This window comes from Myxocyprinus asiaticus, chromosome 38 (assembly GCF_019703515.2).
Source record: "Myxocyprinus asiaticus isolate MX2 ecotype Aquarium Trade chromosome 38, UBuf_Myxa_2, whole genome shotgun sequence".
Lineage (NCBI taxonomy): Eukaryota > Metazoa > Chordata > Actinopteri > Cypriniformes > Catostomidae > Myxocyprinus > Myxocyprinus asiaticus.
In genome coordinates this window covers 35,882,516-35,902,538 of record NC_059381.1, presented here as the reverse complement: position 1 = coordinate 35,902,538, position 20,023 = coordinate 35,882,516, and the positions used below count along the sequence as shown (strand labels likewise).

Here is a 20,023-nt window from a genome sequence, read left to right as displayed (position 1 = left end):
TTTAGGATTTAGAGAGTAACGGTAACTTAATTAAAACTAGTGAGAATAGTAAAAACTTTACAAAACTATTTTTTACAGTTTGAGATAACTATTAGTATTTACAGTAAGTGCACAGTATATAGTGTGTCATTTGGGACACAGTTATTGAGATGACAAAGTGAAAAATTGGGCCAGTTTACCTGAATTCACCCATATGAAAAGCAATACTATTGGCTCTTGTTGTTATAGCTTAGCATATATGTGGCGGGGAATTTCATAAACTCTGTTTCCTACAATTTGGTGACAATCATCAAACATAAATATTATAGATAGATAGACAGATAGATAGATAGACAGATAGATCAGAGACACTGTTATTCGAAATATTACCATAGAAATTGGATTATGTTAGGAAATTAAAATTTAATTACTCTCCGAAGGACCAGCTGCTGCAGCTACTGCTTATGTGTGGAGAACTAAAATGATGAATGAGCTTTTCTTTTGCTGGTTGGGTTCAGCCAAAATTTTATTAAATCAAACCCATATATCTAATAAAACAGTTTAAGAAATCACCAGCTAGCAATAAGTGTTTGTTGATAAATCTCCACTTTGGAGCACTTGGTGCCATAAAAAGACAATTTCCACAAATACGGTACACAGAAGTTCATTTTTTGTTCTTTTTCACCAAATATCAGTGAAACGAGGCACTTGATCTTCAGAAAAGGTTGTGATTAAACTAAATATTATTTGTGCTGATATCTATAAATATAATGTAATATATTTTACATTTTATTACACATGAGGTTTGACATTTTTACAATCCTGTTACCAGAATTTGAAACTAATACTGTTTAAAACCCAAATTTGAATGATTTCGTTATTTTCAAGCAATAAACAATAGATAACATCAAAATTAAATAAATATGTTAATGCAATCCTAGGTAAAGGGTTTGAATATACATACACCGATCAGCCACAACATTAAAACCACCTGCCTAATATTGTGTAGGTCCCCCTCGTGCCGCCAAATAGTGCCAACCCGCATCTCAGAATAGCATTCTGAGATGATATTCTTCTCACCACAATTGTACAGAGCGGTTATCTGAGTTACGGTAGACTTTGTCAGTTCAAACCAGTCTGGCCATTCTCTGTTGACCTCTCTCATCAACAAGGCATTTCCATCCACAGAACTGCCTCTCACTGGATGTTTTTTGTTTTTGGCACCATTCTGAGTAAATTCTAGAGACTGTTGTGTGTGAAAATCCCAGGAGATCAGCAGTTACAGAAATACTCAAACCAGCCCATCTGACACCAACAATCATGCCACGGTCGAAATCACTGAGATCACATTTTTTCCCCATTCTGATGGTTGATGTGAACATTAACTGAAGCTCCTGACCCATATCTGCATGATTTTATGCATTGCACTGCTGCCACATGATTGGCTGATTTGATAATCACATGTATGATTGTTGACAAAATGACAAAAACTGATCTGTGAAAAAATTTACAAATCAGGATGATCTATTTAAGCCTAGTGTGACCCGTCTAGGTGCTCATTTTGTAGAATTTTGCAACACACTCTCATGGCAAAATCTTCAGGTTTCATACGACTTTTCTAAATTTGGCTAATTCGAATGATATCCTGCGACTGCACTCGTTTGAATTCCTATGACTCTCACTACAACAAATGACGTTGCTGGACATCGTTTCCAAATAGCCAACTCATAAATTATGTACGACTTTTCATGAGATCGGGTTGAATTATAAGACGTTTATTGGTATTATGGCTAAGAAAATTAGTATTTCACAATGTCAGTATGCAAGAAGCCATGAAACTGAGTAAATTCAATCTGTGAAAGTTTTCACAAATCCAGTTTTGTATGAAACTAGTGTTTTTCTATCATAATTATCATGTGTTTGCAAAATGTGACCTCTCAAAGCCTAAAACACTGTAAACTTTTGACTACAGAACTCAAAAAAGGGTTAAGAGACAAAAACTGGTCTGTGAAAAAATTCACAAATCATGAAGGTCTTTTTGAGCTTACTATGACCCGTCTAGGTTGTCAGTTTTTAGAATGATAAGCTGATTTCTCTGATGGCTTTATCCATTGACACAGCCTATATTGTTATTATTACACAAGGCAATGGGGGTAGAACTGTAAGACGCAATCAAACGCGACCCAATGTGATTGTAAAGGTTTCACAAATCAGGCTCTATCTAAAACAAATGAATTTGCATGAACCCAGATTGCGTGTTTACTGGAAAAAGCCGTTTTCCGACTCATGGACTTAAGAAGAGTTGACAGGAAAACAAACTGCTGTGAAAAAATGCACAAATCAGACTGGTCAAGATGAGAGTGGTTTCAGTCTTCTGGGTGTTCAACTTTTGATGCTGACTTGTGTGAGCCATACTGATGTTTTGATGTGAAGGCACATGAGAGGAGATTTCATGATCTAGAATTACATTTATGCTGTATTCTGTACTTAAATTTCTAATTTATTTTATATCATGACAACATGTCCATTACTAAGGAAATAGTATGTATAAGCCTGTATATGTAGCCTTTTATGTATAACTATAATGTATGTATGGACAGACAGACAGATAGACAGATAGACAGACAGACAGATACAAACATAAGTATCATAGATAGATAGATAGATAGATAGATAGATTACCTTTACATCATCGACGTTTTGTAGAACTTCCTTCCCAAACACATGCTTTATTTGTATAGCGTCTTTAGGCTCACATCCACTGTCTGGAGATGGAAAGTTTCTGTCATGGTTTGGATGTTTCGTCTCTTCTCTATTTGTGTTTCTCGGGCTCCTTCGCTGACCGACACTAAGAGCGTCAAAATCGATGGTTTTACTCTCATACGCTCCTTCTACATTGCAAAATAAACCTCCGTATATCTGTCGTGGTACCGGGTCTGCTGTTCCCGGGCGAGCCAGATACACCGGCAGATCATCGTCCCGCTCCAGCACGCGTTTATTCTCAGCCATGATGTGAGCGAGACTGTAAATGACCGTCAGCCGATGTCACTGAGAGCCTCTGGAGAAACTTCACACGGGCAGTGCCAGGGCTGGAGCCCACGCCTCCAAAAGTCCCCGGTGCTCCAGAGAGCCAGTCTATCCCTGAATCTACATCTTTATATTAGAAGCACATCATACGCGTTAATAACGTGAACAATTATTGCGTAATGTAGCCTATTCTACATTCAAATGTTAGAAATGTCAATAAACTTTGAATCAAGCCTGTATTATCATATTCATACTTCAACGTGAATTAACTGCCGATTTATAAAGCATTAAATTATTTATGTATTTTTTTAGCCTATTTATTAAGCAGGCGTTTCTAGCATTTGGAAACATCAGGTCACATTTTTGTTGCTGTCACAGAGAACAGTGAAATATCTCAGGACACTCATTTCAGTGATGTCTTTCAGGGAGAAGGAAAGTTTTTGCATACCATTCCATAAAAAAACACACACAAAACCCCCCCTAACAGCACCTTTAATGTTCTAAATGTAACCTAAACAGTAAACTTTACTGTTTTACGGCATGAGAAACAGTTTAAAACGATATCTGAGGAGGCATCCGAATGATTCTGAGTGAATCATGAACAGATTCAGACCGTTTTGCCAAACTCTTTGACCGATCTCTTGAAAAGAACTGACTCATCCTAAACAGGCAACAGAACATATTTAACCATTTTTTTTTAGCAGTCAATAATCTGCAGGGCCGCATTAGGGTGCTCCGAGGCCCAGGGGCTTACCGTTTCTCTGGGCCCAGTCGTCAGAGCGGAATGTAATCACTCGATGACCATGAGCTACACGGACGGGTTTAGCGTTGCACACTCTTTCTGTGTTTACATCAGCATCTCCTGCTGAACACATTTACATACGCACTCTCCGAGAACGTCAACGGGAGAATACTGCAACTGGCTCCCCTGCAGCCGCGGGCCCCGGGGCTTAAGCCCTATTAAGCCCGTGCGTTAATGCGGCCCTGACAATCCGTTTACCCTGCTGACTCATGACTGTGCTGCAAAGTACAGTTCAAATGACATCCTCAAGTTTGCTGATGACACTACAGTTGTGGGCCTCATCAGCAACAATGATGAGTCGGCGTACAGAGAGGAGGTGAACCAGCTCACAGAATGGTGTAGAGACAACAATCTATCTCTTAATGCTGATAAGACTAAATAGATGGTTGTTGACTTCAGGAGGACCCGAGCAGACCACTCACCACTGCGCATCAACGGAACAACTGTAGAGAGAGTCAAAAGCTCCAAGTTTCTTGGTGTGTACATGATGGAGGACCTCTCCTGGACTCTCAACACCACCTGTCTAGCCAAAAAGGCCCAGCAGTACCTCCGCTTCCTGCAGAGGCTGAAGAGAGCCAAACTCCCCCTTCCCATCCTTACCACCTTCTACAGAGGGACGATAGACAGCATCCTGACCAGCTCTCTCAACGTGTGGTATGGGAACTGCACAGCCTCCAACCGCAAGACCCTACAGCGAATTGTGAGAACAGCTGAAAAGATCATCGGAGTCTCACTACCCACCATCAACACCACATACAACAACTGCTGCTTCCCCCTCTCACCCCTCTCATGGACTCTTCACCCTCCTGCCACCTGGCAGAAGGTACAGGAGCATCCGTGCCACCACCAGCAGACACCACAACAGTTTCTTCCCTGAAGCAGTCAGATTACTCAACACCCTGCTGCCTCCCAATGCTCACCTGGGCAAGTCAAACACCTAACCCAAAATGACTCAAAAACATTGCACACCTGCACTTTACAAAGCTGCATTAGTCACTTTGTATTATGGAACTCGTTTTTGCTGCCAATATTGCTGCTATACTTATTGCTGCTACACTACAAAATAGTTTACAGTTTACAGCTCATGTTCTGTGTATTTATTGTCCTGTATATTTATTGCCTTGTGTATCTATTGTTCTGTCCTGTGTATTTATTGTCCTGCACTCGTCTCACACTGTTGTGTATTATACTTTATGTAGTCTTGCGTACTGTTCTGTGTTGCACCATGGTCCTGGAGAAATGTCATTTCGTTCCAATGTATTCAAGCTATATAGAGGAATGACAATAAAAACCCACTTGACTTGACTTTATGAAATAGCGACATACTGAGTAACAATAACCAATATTTACTTGACAAATTCCACTTCAGTTCCACTCAAAAAAGTTCCAAATATTCAGGCTTGGACTAAAATTTTGTCCTAGTGACGTCCCTGTTATTGAAAGGGAGCCTACAAGCTTAGCATAAAATAGCATAACGCGGCGGTCCCATAGACATTCTATGGGCGGTACACTGGCGAGGAGACAAGAGGCCATTTTTTTTTTATGGATGTCTATGGAGGAGGTGCTTCATTACGCTGAATAAACTGCTTTTGTGAGGAAACACCTCATCATTTAATGAATGAACTGCCTGTCTACTAATCTTCAACATGTTTTACACTAAACAATCCTTTTGGAATGAACTATGTGTGGAGTTTTCTACGATAAAATTGCTGTTTTAAAAGAGAAGACACAGACAATTGTGCGACAGGTAGGTGTCGGTTTACAGCTCTCCCCGACCGTTTTTATGGTATCCGCAAATGGTGACTCGCTGTTGTAACTCTAGTTGACTGTTACGCTCTCTCCAATGTTAAAAACACGGATGTTATCTTTGTATAGAAGATGTCTGATGGTGTGTGAATTAGTGCACTGTACCTTTGTAAACCTCTCGAGTGCCTGTGTCTTTGATGATGATGTAGTTATCGCTATGTCAAGTGCTCCAGTCAGCACAATGAGAAGATTCAGGGTGTGAGTGCTGATGATAACAGGAAAACACTCTCTAGGAATCCTTATTTGACTTTCATTTTAGACTAAAATGCCATGAACAATCAAACTATATCAATATTGTTCCATTCTTTATTGTTAACTGAGACCTCAAACTACTTTGTGCTTCACTGTGCTGATAACAGCTCAAAACTATTTGTCAGTGTCCTGGTGGAGGGGTGATGACACTTCAGTCTAGCCAGAGACAGATATGTCAGAGTGCCAAAGCAACGATGACGGTGGCAATTCACAGTACAATCCTGTAAAATGCAGTTACAACACAAACAGATGATCACTGAATCAGCAATCATGACATCATAAGCAACACATTTCAAAGGGTCAGGGTAATCTTTTTAAACAGGCATTTTCAACCTTTAAAACAGATGCAGGGCCCCCACTCAGACACTCAGCCAACCCAGGCACCCCTTGGTATAAAAAGCTAGATTTTCCTGGAGGCACTTTATAATTATAACTTTAATTGAGAACATGAACTAATATTGCTACATCACTATGCAATTGATTGAATCAATCAATCAATCAATCAATAAAATGTATGTTACCACATTCTCAATCACATAGAACTACTTCGATTTAATTACTAATCTTTGAAAAATTTACTGTATAATGTTTTTAAAATTCACTTGTAGTGGCACGTACCATCTTGTTTACTCACCGTGATAATAGATGATTACAGATACAGACTGACTGTAGGAAATTGCATGTTCTGGCTGGAAGTCTCATATATAATCTAGAATCATTTTATTATTTTTAATAATTTATCTGACTAAATGTTAGCAGGTAGGAAATAAAAAACAAAGGCCAAAGTATTCAGGTTAGTTCTGTGGGTTCAGAGACACCATTTATTCAATCTGAAGAGAACAAGAGGGGTTAATCAAATGTCTTGGTTAGGAATGCTTATTGAGAATTTCTAAGTGCAAATGAGACTCTAGATCATAACATCATATTAAATCAACTTGGTTTAATTGGTTCAATATTTCCCAGCCTTTTCATATCTGTTAGGGACTAAACGGAGTAAATGAATCACATGTTTGAATTCAAGCATCATAGCCAAGAGAGTCATTGCTGTACAATGAAGCCTTGTGATGACTCAACTTGTGACTGATCCTGTGTTTTGTTAGGTCATGTAATCTGTTTAAGATATTCCTGGAGGAGAACAAATGGGTAATTCTCACGAAACCTGTTAAATTTTTATTTTATATTTGATGTCAAATCAATACAAAAAATGTACTTATATTTTGTATTAAGAAAACAGCAACACTTTACAATAAGGTTCCATTCATTAAAGGTGCAATATGTAATATATTTACTGTACTAAAGCATCAAATTATCATAATATGTTATCAGAGATTTAGGAAACATGCTAAGTTGAAATACTGGCTTCTCCAAAAACAATGCTACAGCCAGTATATTCTACTTTGAAATGTCCACTCCGGGCCGAAATTTTTGTTTGTGTTTTGGCCTGTGTGATCCCGCCCACTGCTCATTTCCCAATAGTATTTCGACAACCCGGGCAAACACAGCGCGCTGCAGCCATGGAAGCCAGCAACACATCTAGCTAACATTGACAGAGTTATAAAAAATCCACATGAGCTGGTTTATAATTTGCAAACAATAAAAACATTGCAAACGTATACATTAGCTGATCAACTTACAGTGTAAGGCTCCTCGCTTGTCATTGTCAGTTTGCTCGTTCCTGTTGCGTGTCCTCAACCTGGCAAACAGTGTGAGCTTCGAGTTTGGGGAGGAGGGGGCGGGGGAGACAACTCTCCAGTATTTTGAATTTGGACTGCAGTACCCATTTTTAACGCTTGATGTCAATGTTACATATTGCTCCTTTAACATTAATTAATGCATTAGGTATCATTAAATACAATATATTTTTTTACAGCATTTAAAAAAAAAATACTGTTTGTCTGTATACTGTACATCTTGTCATTGCAGTCTCTAGGCACGATCATGATTTCAGGCTCGATTACACTTCCTAGTGCTTGACTCATGCACAGAGTGCTAGATGGTGCTACAGGAAGTGTAATCAAACTTAAAAAATCATAATCGCCAAGGTGAATGCTGTCAAGATGAACAGTAAAAAAGGAGTTACATTTTGGTCTGTTCTCACCCAAACCCAACTGGATTGCTTCAGAAGACATGGATTTAACAACTGAGTCTTATGGATTACTTTTATGCTGCCTTTATGTGTTTTTTGGAGTGATCAGGCAAAGGTCTGATCACCATTCACTTACATTGTATGGACTTACAGAGCAAAGAGATTCTTCTAATGTCTTCGTTTATATTTATACACATTTGGGATGGCATGAGGGTGAGTAAACGATGAGTGAATTTTCATTTTGGGGTGAACTAACCCTTCAATAACGCTTTCAACAGAACCAGTGTCTCTTCCTGCACAATCCAACAGACAAACTGTTGTCTATTTTAACATGAAAAATTCATGTGAGATATTTCAATAAGGAACTCGGTCCCTATGCAAGCATTAACCGGTTAATAAATAATTTATCAGCATGATATGCTGCAGTGCTGTTTCTCCATCCATTTATCTATACATTTATCCATGGCTGGAGTTGTGGGGTAATAATGACTTTAACAAATAGAACATTTAAAAGAATAGTTCATCCAATATGAAAAATATTCCAACCATTCATGACTTTGTTGAGAAATTTAGCTGAATGTCCGAGCTGTTTTTATCCATATAATGAAAGCATACTTTAGAATGTATATATATTTTAAATCTTCTTGTTTCAACTTCGTGCTGCCTTAAAATTTGAAGTTATCTCAACTTAAGAGGGAAAGTTGTTTAAACAGAATATAAAGTTGACTTTAATCAATATAAATTCTTAAATGAGCTTAGTGTCTTGAGTACACTTGACTTTCTAAATTCTGTTTAAACTGAATATAGATGTTCACTTTACATTTAAAATGATTGATAACCATAGAAGTAGTAAGTGCTATCCCATTGTCAGAGGGAAAATAAACTGAAAATAAACATTTGATGGTAAATGGCCATTCGATGATCGAGAAACCAATGTTTGATCCCTCTATCATATTCAGTCTTTAGCTTAAGGAGAAATGCATGACGCTCAACAATTTACATGCAAATCACAATGAGAGTAAAAAGATGAGCGTTGAAATATTGCTGCATAAAATATAAATGAAAAAATTACACTAATAACACTGCAGTTTGCATAATTTATTCATTCTGCAGTGCATGCTGGGAATCCGTATACATGAGCAAGATATGTGTGGTTCCCTTTAATTTATATTTTTGATTTCAGCTGAATAGTTTTTCTAAGTACATTAATGACAACATACCATAGAAATATAATAAAAGTTGTCCATACGACTTGTGTGTGATTTTCCAAGTCTTCTGAAGCCATATGCTTTGTGTGATTAACAGACCAAAACTTTGTCGTTATTCACTGAAAATCTTCCCCTCCACCGTACTTCACAATTATATCTCATCAAACCTGGCATGACAGATATTGACGCACCGTTTCAAAGTATGAAGTGAGATTACATGAATGTTCCCTGTTTATAAAGGGATTCATTAAAGACTAGTAAGTCATTTACAAATGCACTATAAATCATTGATATGCTGTTATAACAACATGCATAAATATTGTGAATTTCTGGCAATACTTGCCAAATAGTGAGCAATTTTACTGCTATGAATGCTTACTAACTCTTATCCAACATTAGTAATCTATGAAAACATATCTTAATGTAAAGACAACACATGTAAAGACTTTATTAAGGAGCTACCGACACTAGAAATCTGTACATAAAGTTTAGTATGGTTTAATAGTCATCAGGCTTTATTGTATGATATATGCTGTAAAGGAGCTGGAAAATGTTTTTGCAGAGGACTTTAGTTAACTTGGACTAGTTAATTTGGGAGTAGCACCATTCATTTGACACCAACGTGACAAGTGACAACATAAGTGAGTCAAGACATTATAGTAGTGAATATAAACACAAAAGCAGACTTAAGGCATTTTATGATTTTGATTAATACAAGTATGATGAATAAGTGTATTTATTAACATGTTATTATTATAAAATGCAAGTTAAAATGCTCACTGTTTGGCAAATATTGCATGAAAGTCACCCTTTTTATGCATGTTGTTATGCATATCAATGATTTATAATACATTTGTAAATGACTTATTGGTCATTTATAAACCTCTTAACAAAGGGAATATAAATGTAAAGTATTACCGATATTTTAAGAGCTACAGCAGACATTTTCAGTGAATAACCATTTACATTTCAGTTTGTTCCTCACATAAATGTATTGTTTAGCTTCAGAAGATTTGGAATACAGTGCACTAGATATGGACTTCTTTCATGGTGCTTTCTTGTCATTTTTGTATCTTGACACCCCTGTCTCCATTCTCTTTCATTGTAGAGCAGCATGGACATTTAGCTAAAAATCGCCTTTTCCATCCCATACATTTTTAAAAAAAACCATGCAGTTCATGCAGAGTAAATTATGACAGAAATTTCATTTTTTCACTGAACTATTCCTTTAAGAAAGCATGAGCAAAACCTAAGGTACCTAAGGGATGAACATGAAGACATCATTGAGAGATAATTAATGGTGTTACCTAAATATTTTCTTGTTATTGCTTGGAAACCCTGGACAACCTCCCGTTTAATAAGACTATAGAAGACTTTATAGTATCCAGACAGTCTCCTCTGTTTTGCCAGAGTAGCGCATATTCTGTTTTATATCCCTGCAGTCTTCCGTGTTGACTGATAAACAAGCTGCCATTTATTTCAGAGCAGATCCATCCGTATGGCGTACTCTGTGAACTCAGCTGCTCATGCTCAAATTGACTTATAAATTATAATTAAATGAGTGGCATATCACAGGCTAGCTCTGGTTTTTGTATTTCTGTGCCAGAATATATTTATCCTCAGAATCCACAGGTAGTTGCTAGGATGTTCTGGGTGTTCAATTTATTTATGATAATTTTTGTCAACTTTTAGTGAACTAGCTTGTACGTGACCTCCTAGCTAACAGACATGGACTAAACGCCTCAAAACACTTTTTTTTTTTCCCCATTTCATGGTATCTTAATAGGGCATTGCAGTGTCCTATTTACATATCAGAGGAGTATGTAAAGAGATACTTTACTTTCAGCTGTATCTCAGTGGGGGTGGCTGAAGTTACACTAGTTCAAGGAAGTTGAGAGGTTGTTAATATTGCATTAGTGTCAGAGAGAGGGGAAGGGAAGTGGAAACAGGTGTAGGTAACTTTCTCTGATTACACAGAGCTCATGGAGGTTACAATGAAAAGGCTACTGCTTGTATAACACCATAGGGCATAAACCATCTCATATTTGAAATGACCATATACTTGAATTAAAATATACAGGCCCCTGTGGTCATAATATATTATTATCATTGTGCTAATAGTGATATTGGAATGCATAGGCCTCATTGAAATCACAGTGATTTCATAATGTACTGTCATGAAGTAATAATAGTATTTGGAATATATAGAATCCAAACAGTGCATAATGACATTGGAATGGATAGGCCTCACTGAAGTGAAAATCAAAGATAAAGTCATAATAATTTTGGAATATATTGTCCACTCCAAGTTAAAATGATATTGGAATGTATAGGCCAGAATAATGTCATAATGATTGTTAATGTAAATGCATCATTATGCATGTCATTCATACATTTTATTATGATGTACTGCCTCTGATGAAGTCATGATGACGTTGAAATGTTCAGCCGCCTCATGAAGACATATTTTTATAAGAATGCACAGGCTCTGATGAGGTGGTAATTACTTTTCAATGTATAGCCTCCTCATAGCAACAGTCGTAGCAATATTGAAATGCATCACATTCTGAGGTTAAGATAATATTGAAATAAGTATTCTCCATTAGATCATGCTGATTTGCAAAAGTATAGTCCCTCATGAAGTCATAATGATACTGGAATTCATAACTTCCAACGAGGTCATAGAGATATTGGAATGTATTGCCTACAACAATGACACAATGATATTGGAATTTATATACTCCAATGATATCACAATGATATCGGAACGTACAGTATATTTTCCAATGATATCACAATGATATTGGAACATATAACCTCCAAAGATGTCACGATGATATTGGAACATAGAGTATATACTCCAATAATGTCACAATAATATTGGAACATATAGCCTCCAAAGATGTCACAATGATATTGGAAATTACAGTATATCCACCAATGATGTCACAATGATATTGGAACATGTAGCCTCCAATGATGTCACAATGATATTGGAACATACTATAGCCTACAATAATGTCACAATGATATTGGAATATGTAGCATCCAATGATGTCACAATGATATTGGAACATATAGCCTCCAAAGATGTCACAATGTTATCGGAATGTACAGTATATCCATCAATGATGTCACAATGATATTGGAACTTGTAGCCTCCAATAATGTCACAATGATACTGGAACATATATACTCCAATGTTGTCACAATGATAATGGAATGTATAGCCTCTGATGATGTCACAGCGACAATAGAATGCACTGTATATCCTCCAATGATGTCACAATGATACTGGAATGTATAGTCCCCTCATAAATTCATAATGATAATGGAAAGCATAGTATTCAATGAGGTAATAGAGATATTGGAATGTATAGCCTCCTACGATGTCGCGATGATATTGGAACGTATAGCCTCCAATTATGTCACAATGATATCACAACGATATTCAAATGCATAGCATCCAATGAGGTCATAGAGATATTGGAATGTATAGCATCCAAAGATGTCACAATGATATTGGAATATGTAGCCTCCAACGATTTCACAATTATATTGGAACATATAGCCTCCAATTATGTCACAATGATAATGAAACATATAGCCTCCAATGCTTTCACAATGATAATGGAACATATAGCCTACAACGATAATGGCATGTATAGCTCATGAAGTCATAAAAATACTGGAATGCATAGTATCCAGTGAGGTAATAGAGATATTGGAATGTATATCCTCCAACGATGTCGCAGTGATATTGGAATGTATAGCCTCCAATGAGGGACTGCAACTAAATAATCTAGATTATTTTTTTTTTAATTGAAAATCATATAATTCCAGTCTGACTCCAATCAAATCTATGTAAAGATCAGTTTGTTGCCTTCTCAGGGTAAAAATATGGAAAAAGAAGAGAAAAAAAGACAGAGATGATTATATTTTTGAGGAGGTATTTAGACTTTAATGAAATGAAACTGAACCTGGTATACAGAATGCCCCAAAAAATGTATTTACAAGCCAGAGACACCAATTAAAGGGAGTTAAAAAGATCATTCAGTACAAACCAATTAGTGAAATACCTGCTGGTACAGTATACTACAGCTGGTCATTTGAAGGAGTAGAAAAGAACAGGGCACATGGGAAATTATTAAATACAGGGACATTCAAGAAAGGCAGAAACATTTTCATCTGCAGCCGTCACCACAATAAACGTTGCAATTTATAGTCATTAAATTCTAAACTGCAGAATGATTCTACTGCTCAAGCTGCAGGAAAAGTTTATTCACATCAGGAAGAAATAGACACATGTACATATCAACAAACATATACGTATATTACACTGCAGTCATAGAGAGGTACTTTAATCATAGACATGGAAATAATGGGACAATGGGCCTCATTCATGAAACATGAGTAGGACAAATTTTTCTGGAAACTGTAGTTACAATTTACATAAGATACATATGTTTACTTCTGTTGACTGTCACATGATGTGAATATTTATGTAAGAAATGTTTTACTTGCTTAAAAGTGTTGCATGTTGCGACAGATTACGTAAAATAGTTTTACTTGTGTGAACTGTCGCACAATGCAACAATTTACATAAGAATGGTTTTATTTGTGTTAATTGTCTCACAATGCAACAATTAACTTAAGAATGCTTTTACTTGCCTGAACTGTGGCATAATGCGACAATTTACATGCAAATGGTTTTACTTGCGTGAACCGCTGCATCATGCGACAATTTACGTAAAAAATTATTTTACTTGCGTGAACCGTCACGCACCAATTTACATAAGAATGGTTTAACTTATGTCAGCTTTCACAAGATGTGTCAATTTACTTAAGAATGGTTTTACTTGCGTGAACTGTCGCATGATGGGACAATTTACGTACTAATGGTTTTACTTGCGTGAGCCATCACATCATGCACCAATTTACATAAGAATGGTTTAACTTATGTCAGCTTCCACAAGATGCATCAATTTACTTAAGAATGGTTTTACTTGCGTGAACTGTCGCCTGGTGCTGCAATTTACATAAAAATGTTATTAAGTCAGCATTCACATGATGCGTCAATTCATGTAAAATGGTTTTACTTGCCTGAACCATCGCATGATGGGACAATTTACGTACTAAAGGTTTAACTTGCGTGAACTGTCACGTCATGCGACGATTTACATAAACATTATTTTACTTGCGTGAACCGTTGCACCATGCGACAATTTACGTAAAAATGATTTTACTTGCGTGAACCATCACATCATGCACCAATTTACATAAGAATGGTTTAACTTATGTCAGCTTTCACAAGATGCGCCAATTTACATAAAATGGTTTTACTTGACTGAACCATCGCACCATGGGACAATTTACGTATTAATGGTTTTACGTGAACTGTCGCGTCATGCGTCGATTTACTTAAAAAATGGTTTTGCTTGCATTAACTATTACATTGTGCAACAATTTACAAATTAATGGTTTTATTTGCATAAACTGTTACATAAGACGCTACACTTTACTTAAGAACTTTTCCATTAGCACTTAACCGCACACTCATAAAAAAAAATATATATATATATATATATATATATATATATATATATATATATATATATATATATATATATATTCTTGTTACACTCTAATCTGTCCTGGATACTACTATTCTGATGCTAGTGAAACTTTGTAATGAAGCACTTTTCGTACCACTGTCTCCTTAAGATGAATCGCTTATGATGTATTATTCCTCTTTTGTATGTCACTTTGGATAAAATCAGCTGCCAAATGAATAAATGTAAATGTAAGAATGGATTTATTTATGATACGGCAATTTATGGTTTTATTTGCGTGAACTGTCGCATGATACAATAATTTATGTAAGAATGGTTTTACTTGTGTAAACTTTTGCATAGTGCGTAAATTTACATAAGAATGGTTTTACTATAACAAGATGTGACAATTTATGTAAAATGGTTTTATTTGCATTAAACGTTAAATGATGCGACAATTTATGAACTTGCCTGAACTATCATATGATGGGACAATTACATGCTGGTTTTACTTGCATGAACTGTTGCATCATGCAACAATTTATGTAAAAACATTTTTGTTTGCGTGAACTATCGCAGACTGTAGTGCAACAACATACAAATGAATCGTTTAACTTACGTAAACTTTTGCATATGACGTAAACTAATGCAACACCTTACTTAAGAATGGATTTATTCTGTGGCATGATGTGCCAATTTATGTTTTTTTTTTTTCATGTTAACTGTCCCATGATAGAGTAATTTTACTTGTGGCACAATTTGTGGCAACATAATGCGACAATTTACAGTATATAAAAATGGTTTTACTTGCATGAATTGTCACATGTGCAACAATTTGTGTAAAAATGGTTTTGCTGTCACAAAATGCGACAATTTACATAAGAACGGTTTTATATGCATGAACCATCGCATGATACCACAATTTATGTAAGAATGGTTTTACTTATGTCAATTATCACATAATGTGACACTATTTAAGAATGGATTTATTTGTGTGAACTGTGGCATGTTGTGGCAATTTAAGGTTTTATTTGCATGAACTGTCGCATAATATGACAATTTATGTAAGAATGGTTTTACTTGTGTTAACTGTGGTATAATGCAACAATTCAGGTAAGATTGGTTTTACTTGCGTCAACAGTTGCATGATACCAAAATGTACTAAAGAATGATTTTATGGTACGTTAATTGTGTACATTTTTACGTATGGTTTTATTTGTTTAAAATGTTGCATGATTCGCCAATTTGCGTATGAATGGTTTTGCTTGCATGAACTATCACATGATGCAACAATTTACATAAGAATGGTTTTAAGAACATTTTACACAGACATTCAGTCTGCTTTTTTTTTTCATGAATGAGGCCCAATGAAAGCAATAAAAAAATAAAAAATCTAATTGTTCACACTTTTTTGCGACTTAACATTTTGTAGCAATAGTCAACTCAACATTCTAGTGGTAAACAAAGAACTTCTTGCATGGATGGTTTGTAATGGACGGTCTCTTTCTCTCTCAGTCTGTCTCTTTGTCCTTTCTATTTTCAGGCAGTAAGGAAGACACCTCTCCTAATGGCTCCTGACAACAGAGATGCAACTGTCACCTTAATAACAAACGCTGAGTCAGCGCTCATAACCCCTTTCAGTGTGGTGTGTGTGTGTGTGTGTGTGTGTGTGTGTGTGTGTGTGTGTCCTCAAAGGCATCCATTCCGCTTTTAATTTCTCAAAGTGTGTATGAGGTGAGACAGCTAAACAGAGTGAGAAGGAAAGAGGTTTGTGGGTTGTGGTTGGTAGTAGTTGCAGTAGATACAGTAGACTCGTAGTCATGGCGGGTCCCTGCATGGCAGAGATAATCCATAATGCTCCAGTTGATGATTATATGTTTTTTTCACACTGGTCTGTAAGAGTGAGCATTCAAGCATTTTGTCCTGGTACTCTACAGAGGGTTTTGCCTCCATAATCCAGAAGTCAAATTCTGTGCAGTGTTGCAGATAATCCCAATAAAATCCATAATCATTAACTCTGAATTTCCCACTTCCACACAAGCATAACAAAACAGCCACTAATACACCTTGAGTCATTACAACCTGAAAACTGCAGCTGCATGTGACAGCTCCAGGTTGCTTCAAATCCTGTATGTGCACAAAGACAAAGAACTATATATTAGTTTGTGCAAATATGAGAATTTTAAAGAACAAACCTCACTGAGGAAAAAAAAACGGCATTTTTATGACTTCAAAATGTTTGATACTTTGGGGCCCTTTTAAAGATTTTAAGATCAACCTCTATTGCATTGAAATAAGGGAACAGGACATCCTTTAAATTTCCTACTTTTGTGTTACATAGAAAAAAGTTGGATTTGGAACAACATGAGGGTGAGTAAATGATGAGAGAATTATTATTATTTTTTATTTAAAACTAATGCTTGGTGGCCAATGGCTGATATACACTGATGAGCCAAATCATTATGACCACCTGCCTAAAATGCTGTTGGTCCTCCGCGTGCCTCAGATGCTCAATCGGATTGAGATCCGCGGAATTTGGAGGCCAGGGCAACTCCTTTAACTCTTCATCATGTCCACTCTTTTCACAGTGCATCCTGGTGACATCACTTCCCCAGGTAAACGCCGCACACATACACGGCCATCCATGTGATGTAAAAGAAAACAGGACTCATCAGACCAGGCAACCTTCTTCCACTGCTCCAAGGTCCAGTTCTGATGCTCACGTGCCCATTATAGGTGCTTTCGACGGTGGACAGGGTTCATCATGGGCACTCTGATCGGTCTGTGGCTACGTAGTCCCATACGCAGCAGGGTGTGATGCACTGTGTGTTGTGACACATTCCTCCAGAAACCATTCCTCCATTACAATTTTTGGTGACTTGTGCCACAGTACACCTTCTATCGGTTCAGTCCAGACGGGATAGCCTTCATTGCCCTCGCACATAGATGAGCCTTGGGCACCCATCACCCTGTCGCTGGTATGTGGTTTGTCCCTCCTCGGAGTACTGTTGGTAGATACTCACCACTGCTGACCGGGAGCACCCCACAAGCCTTGTCGTTTCAGAGAAGATCTGACCCAGTCGTCTGGACATAACAATTTGGCGCTTGTCAAAGTCGCTCAGGTCTTTACTCCTGCACATTTCTCCTGCATTCAACACGTTGACTACGAGAACAGATTATTTGCTTACCATCTAATCAACCCAGACCGTGACATGTGGCCTTGATAGGAGATGATCAACGTTATTCGCTTCACCTGTGAGTGGTCATAATGTTTGGATCATCGGTGTATATACTGTATGTATGTATAAACATGATGTATTTCTTTTAGTGCTGTTGAAGTTAATGCATTAATAACGCGATTCCGCAAAATTCTTTTAATGCCACTAATTTTTTTAACGTCGTTAACGCAAAATATGACCCTTTTAATAACCTGTAGTTCATCTGAAGCGAGTCAATTTGCACAATTCGTCATAATACATAATACAACTACCAAATTTTGTACATAATTTTAATTGTGTTGTTTTCACTTTCTGTTGTTCAACTCGGTAGAGTAGGGGTAGGTTTTGTGTGGATGATTGAAAAATACATCTGGATTAAGCATATTTTGTCCACTCATGTTTATTAAGATATTGTGATTAATCGCGATTAACTAAAACAAATTATACGATTAATCGCGATTAAATATTTTAAATGTTTGACAGCCCTAATTTCTTTTAAACAGTATTTACTCAAAACTCAATTAAAAATATTTTTGATTAATGTACATTATTGATTAATTTTGGAACTGATCATTGTTATTCTGCCAGTTAGGCAGTTTTCAGCTGATGCTGATAGTCTCAGATCCAAGTCATAACTTATTTATTGCACAATAATACAACAAAAATCACTGAACATGCTTTGATTTTTATTATCTTATATTTTATATAGCCATTTCCCACTATAGCTTATCATCAATGTATGCTTTACATTCTGACTATGTAGATTTATTATTTTTTATTATATATTAAATTACTGGATTGCTGTACCTTTTGCTGTTTTTTTTTTGTTTTTTTAATACTTTTATATTATTATCTTTACATAGCATTGTAGTCAAAACAGCTGCAACTCACTATATTTGTTACTTTTTTATAATGCTTTATGTGTGTTTTATGATTCAAAATTAATCCTAATGAGATTCAATATGACTAATGGCTTCCTAGAAATTTTAAATCCAGAAATCATGAATATTGAATAAGAACACACACACACACACACACACACACACACACACACACACACACACAGATACACACACACACATGCACAGACACACAGAAACACACATAAAATGCATTTGGCAATTTGGCAATTTGGCATTCAGAATAAATTGCATTATTTGTTCAAAGAATGTAATAACACTCAGCTGTGTGAGATGACAGAAAGAAGAGAAAAGCTGAAAAGATGGTAAACTCACCTCTGCAGCAGAAGATGTCACAGACATCAAGGCCAAAGAATAAAGGCAAGAGAGAAAAATAAAAACAGAAATAAAAACTGAAAGAAAGAAAGAAAGAAAGAGAGGTACAGGGAGGGAAAGGTAAAAGAAATGCATTAATTAAGGTTACAGGATATAAGACAGGATATCAGTTTCAGAACACACAATGACAGAGCATGAGTTTTCCAATACCATTGCAAATAACACTCTTAAGAACACTTTTTTACAATGGACAAACACCTGTTTCGCAAACCAGTACATAGATCGCCCGTTATTAAGTACAACTTAAAGGAATAGTTCACCCAAAAATTATAAATCACTCATGATTTACTCACCCTTATGCCATCTCAATTTGTCCATACAATACAAGTCAATGGGGTCCAACATTTTTCAGCTCAAAAAAGACATAAAAGCAGCATAAAGGTCATCCATACCGCCATGCTTGACAATCACTTATTAGTGCTTGATGCTGTTGCAGAGCGTGTGTACCGCACTCTGCAAATGCGTCAAGCACAAGAAAGTGTAATTGAGCCTCAGCTCATGATCGCGCAAAGAGAAGGAGTTACATTTTGGTCCATTTCTCACCCAAAACCGTTCGGATCGTTTCAGAAGACATGGATTAAATCACTCGAGTCACATGTCGAGTCGCTTTTTGGAGCTTAAACGTAAACCAAATGTTGGACCCCATTGACTTGTATTGTTTGGACAAACAGACAAACATCTTTATCAAAATATCTTGATTTGTGTTCTGCAGAAGAAAGAAGGTCATACGAGTTTGAGACGGCATAAGGGTGAGTAAATGATGAGAATTACTGAATAATTTGTGGGTGAACAGTCCCT

General features: G+C 36.5%; 2 protein-coding genes across 2 annotated transcripts in view; both read right to left on the bottom strand.

The window, feature by feature from the left end:
• LOC127429132 (dihydropyrimidinase-related protein 3-like) overlaps positions 1–3,003 on the bottom strand; it is an 88,660-nt gene extending 85,657 nt beyond the window's left edge. The window contains exon 1 of the mRNA XM_051677973.1: positions 2,662–3,003. Coding sequence (XP_051533933.1) covers positions 2,662–2,988 — 327 coding nt within the window. The 5' untranslated portion in view covers positions 2,989–3,003. The remainder of the gene's footprint in view (positions 1–2,661) is intronic.
• An 11,803-nt stretch (positions 3,004–14,806) lies between these two features.
• Positions 14,807–20,023, bottom strand: part of LOC127429128 (janus kinase and microtubule-interacting protein 2-like) — a 91,077-nt gene continuing 85,860 nt past the window's right edge. The window contains exons 21-22 of the mRNA XM_051677964.1: positions 19,166–19,242; positions 14,807–16,839 (exon numbers count right to left, since the gene is read on the bottom strand). Coding sequence (XP_051533924.1) covers positions 19,192–19,242 — 51 coding nt within the window. The 3' untranslated portion in view covers positions 14,807–16,839; positions 19,166–19,191. The remainder of the gene's footprint in view (positions 16,840–19,165; positions 19,243–20,023) is intronic.